The 4,268-nt window shown below is 42.7% G+C and overlaps 1 protein-coding gene across 1 annotated transcript; it reads right to left on the reverse strand.

The window, feature by feature from the left end:
* Positions 1 to 2,339: 2,339 nt before the first annotated feature.
* On the reverse strand, positions 2,340 to 3,152 carry LOC149407059 (uncharacterized). The gene has a single exon (XM_089618466.1). It carries the CDS (start codon positions 3,150 to 3,152, stop codon positions 2,340 to 2,342), a length of 813 nt encoding a protein of 270 aa, XP_089474592.1.
* Positions 3,153 to 4,268: the final 1,116 nt, after the last annotated feature.

Raw genomic sequence — 4,268 nt, forward strand, 5'->3', positions numbered from 1 at the left:
CCATTAAGGAAGGCATTTTTGACATCTAACTGGTACAATGGCCAATCTAAGTTTGATGCAATGGACATAATGACCCTGATTGTATTTAGTTTAGCCACAGGTGCAAATGTCTCTTGGTAGTCAATTCCATAGGACTGAGTATATCCCTTGGCTACAAGTCGAGCTTTGTACCTTTCAATTGAGCCATCTGACTTGTATTTTACCGTGAACAGCCATCGGCACCCCACTGTTCTATTTCCTCTTGGCAGTTCCTCAATGCTCCAGGTCTTGTTTTTCTCTAGGGCTTCTATCTCCTCCATTGCAGCTTTTCTCCATTCAGGGATTGACATTGCTTCCTGAATTGTATCTGGTGTGGTGACTTGATCCAGTTGAGTCAGAAAGGCTTGATACTTGCTGGAGAGATTCCCATAGTAGATGAAGTCTTCGATCTGGTATGGACCACATGCTCGTGATGGCTTTCTCAAGGCAATGAGAAGATCAAGACTTGTTTCACTGTCAATTGTACTATTTGCAGGTATTTCAGGACTAATGTTACCTTGATTTGATTCATCTGTGATGTTGATAAAGGACCGATCAGGTGATGTCTCATAGGAGTGCTGAAGTGTGTGTGTCTCTTGTGGCATCTAATCTTGGTGAGATTCATCTGTGACGTGAGGCTCTTGTTGTGGATCTGGTATGGTGTCTATGATGTTTATGGTAGTAGGCATGGACTGAGTGTGGTGGATTGGTGTGCTTGAGGTTTCTATGAGTTCTTCAGAGGAGTCATAGTATGGTGTGGTCTCATGGAAGGTAACATCATAGGAAATATAGGTTTTCTTGTTTTGAGGTGAGTAGCACTTGTATCCCTTTTGAGTGGAAGAATAAACAATGAAGATACATTTGATGGAACCTAGGATCCGATTTGTTGTGATCATATGTGTGTACAAAGACAGAGCATCCAAAGACTTTAGGTGAGATGGTGGATATGAGCCTAGTTGTTGGAAAGGATTCTCTCAGTTTCTCACATGGGGATTTGAATCCTAGGACTCTTGAGGGCATCCTATTGATGAGGTATGTGGCAGTTAGAATGGCTTCTCCCCAGAGGTATTTTGGTACATTTGAGGTAAACATAAGGGATCTAGCTACTTCTAATAGGTGTCTGTTTTTCCTTTCTGCAATGCCATTTTGTTGAGGGTTTGGACACACGAGCTAAGGTGAATGATGCCCTGAGATTGAAAGTAAGTGTTGAGTTGTTCATTGAAATAATCTTTGGCATTATCTGAATGTATAATCTGTATGTCTGTGGTGAACTGGTTTTTTATCATTTTGTGAAATTGGATGATGATTGAGCTAGCCTCAGATTTGTCTTTCATAAGGTATACCCAATTTATTCTAGTGTGGTCATCAATGAGGGTTAGGAACCATCTAGCACCATTTAGATTTTTCACTCTTGAGTGACTCCAAATGTCACTATGTAAAACAGAAAAAGGTTTTGATGGGACATATTGCTTAGGGTTATAAGAGCTACGAGTATGCTTTGATAGTTGACACACATCACAGTGAAACAAATTTGTATCTTTATTGATGAATAATTTGGGAAACATTTTCTTGAGGTACATGAAATTAGAGTGGCCTAAGCGATAGTGATGCAACATAATATCTCTATCTGCTTGAGAGAAGGCTGACTTATTTTTGAGGATTGAAGCTGAGGCAATTTTGCTGGTCTCGGAGCTTGTCTTGATGAGGTAGAGTCCACCACACATTTCAGCACTGCCAATCGTCATCCCTGATTTCTTTTCCTGAATTTCACAAGACACATCATCAAAGATAGTTAGGCAACATGAGTCCTTATTTACCTTATAAACAGATAGTAAATTGCAGTGTAACTTAGGTACATGTAATACATAACTCAGTGTGAGTTTATTGGTGATTTTTACTGAACCAATCCCAGCTACCAAGGCCTTTGATCCATCGGCTATTGTGACATACAAATTCTCATTACATGGTGTATAATTGGTGAATAGATGGAAACTGCTTGACATGTGATCTGATGCCCCAGAATCCATGATCCACACAATTGAGAGATTAGTAATCACATGGTATGCTGTTAAGGCTTGAATAGCCTCATGTATTGTACCTCTTTGAGCCATCAGTCCAGTTGTAGGCGAGTCACCTTGTTGGTTGGCTTTTCTGATGAGGCATGTGAGCATCTCAAGCTGCTCAGGACTGAAGGGGCTTGAGGATGCTGAATTGGCTTGTGTCTCCAGGTCCTTTGAGTATCTCGATGGCTTCCAGTTTCCTGGCTTCCCATGGATCTCCCAGCACGTCTCACGTGTGTGTTCCGGCTTCTTGCAGTGATCTCAGTCGGGTCTTCCCTTCTTTGCCTTGTTGTAGGGTGCCTTGACAGCAAAGGCTTGTGATTCTTCATGTACTACCAAGGCAGAGCTATCATGAGGATTTGTCGAGGCTGAGGTGAGCTGTGTCGTCATCATGAGCTTTCTCCGGCTTTCTTCATGTCTGACCATTGAGAATGCTTCTCTGATGGTTGGTAATGGCTTGATACTCAAGATTCTCCCTCTGACCTCGTCTAGTTCCTTGTTGAGACCTGATAAAAGCTTGAACACACGTTTAGTTTCCAAGATTTTAGCATAGAGAAGAGAGTCCTCAGGGCAGCTCCACTTGTGTTGATCATAGACGTCAATTCTCTGCCATAATCTTGTTAGTGTGCTGAAGTATTGAGTGACTGAGGCATCTCCTTGCTTCGCATCATTAAGGAGATTTTCTGTCTCAAACAGCTCTGATGTGTTCTCTGAATCTGAAAATGTGACACGTACAGCTTCCCAGATTTCAGATGCAGTGGAGTAAAGTAGGAAATTCTCACCAATTTCAGGCATCATAGAATTTACTAGCCATGACATGACCATGTTATTCTCAGCCTTCCAAATTCTGAATTTTGGGTCATCTGTCTTTGGAGCTTTGGCTTCTCCGGTGAGGTAATCGTCTTTGCTGCGACCACAGATGAACATTTGGACTGACTGGGACCATTGAAGGTAGTTTTGGCCATTGAGTTTATGGCTAGTGATGGTGTGAGGATTTTGATCGACTATGGAACTGTTAATGGAAAGGGTTTCGGATGATGATGCTAGGGCGTGAGATTGGCCGTATTTAGTCATTTTTGGATCGAGGTTTAACACTGCTCTGATACCATGAAGAAAGTGCTAGTGTTTTGTGAGGGAACTCGATGATTATTCTCATTCATTAACAGTACTTAAATACACGAATTAGAAGAGTAAAAATAGCTGAACTAACAACAACCTTATCAGCTATAAACGAGGAACCGATAACAACTTATTTCCTAAGCTAACTCTGCTAACAACCCCTAAATACAAGGAAGCTTGACCAACACATCAACTCCTAATACCCGGATAAAAACAGCTCGCTCCAGCTCGCTCAACTCCTCAGCGAGCTTCGCTCCAGCTCGCTCAACTCCTCAGCTCGCTCCAGCTCGTTCCACTCCTCAGCTCGCTCCAGCTCGCTCCACTCTTCAGCTCGCTAGCTTGTACGGCTTTGTATGCTCACTACTACAAAACTAGGATTCTACAACGCTTAAAAACAGTTGTAGAATGATTCTACAACGCTTCTTAAGCGTTGTAGAATCCTGCGTTGTAGAAGCTTCTACAACGCTTAAAAATCCGTTGTAGAATCCAACAGCTTTCTACAACGCTTAATTATCCGTTGTAGAAACTAAGATTCTACAACGGATTTTTAAGCGTTGTAGAAGCTTCTACAACGGTTAGAATCCATTGTGTAAATTTTCAATATTTTCAAACATCTCGCCGCGGCGACATATTCTACAACGGATCTTCAATCCGTTGTAGAATCACTTCGCCGCGGCGAGAAATATACGTCGCCGCGGCGAGGTACGTTCCGAGCCGCGGCGACAACATTCTACAACGGATTGTCAAGCGTTGTAGAATCAACTCGCCGCGGCGAATATTACACTTCGCCGCGGCGAGAAATTCGCCGCGGCGACGTCAAATCTTAGCCACGGCGAGATTATTCTACAACGGATAATTATGCGTTGTAGGAAGGCGATGAATTTTTTTTTTAAAACTCACCGCGGCGAAGAAAAAATCTCGCCGCGGCGAGACTAAGATTTCTAATTTGCCTGCTCTCGGTATCTTTTCTCGCCGCGGCGAATAATATTTCCCGCCGCGGCTCAAATTACTTGCCGCGGCGAGAAGTATAGTTCGCTGCGGCGAGAATCATTTATTTTCAATCCAAAATCT

This window comes from Urtica dioica, chromosome 1 (genome assembly GCF_054948205.1).
Source record: "Urtica dioica subsp. dioica isolate 48M chromosome 1, U.dioica_male_clone48M_v1_H2, whole genome shotgun sequence".
NCBI lineage: Eukaryota > Viridiplantae > Streptophyta > Magnoliopsida > Rosales > Urticaceae > Urtica > Urtica dioica.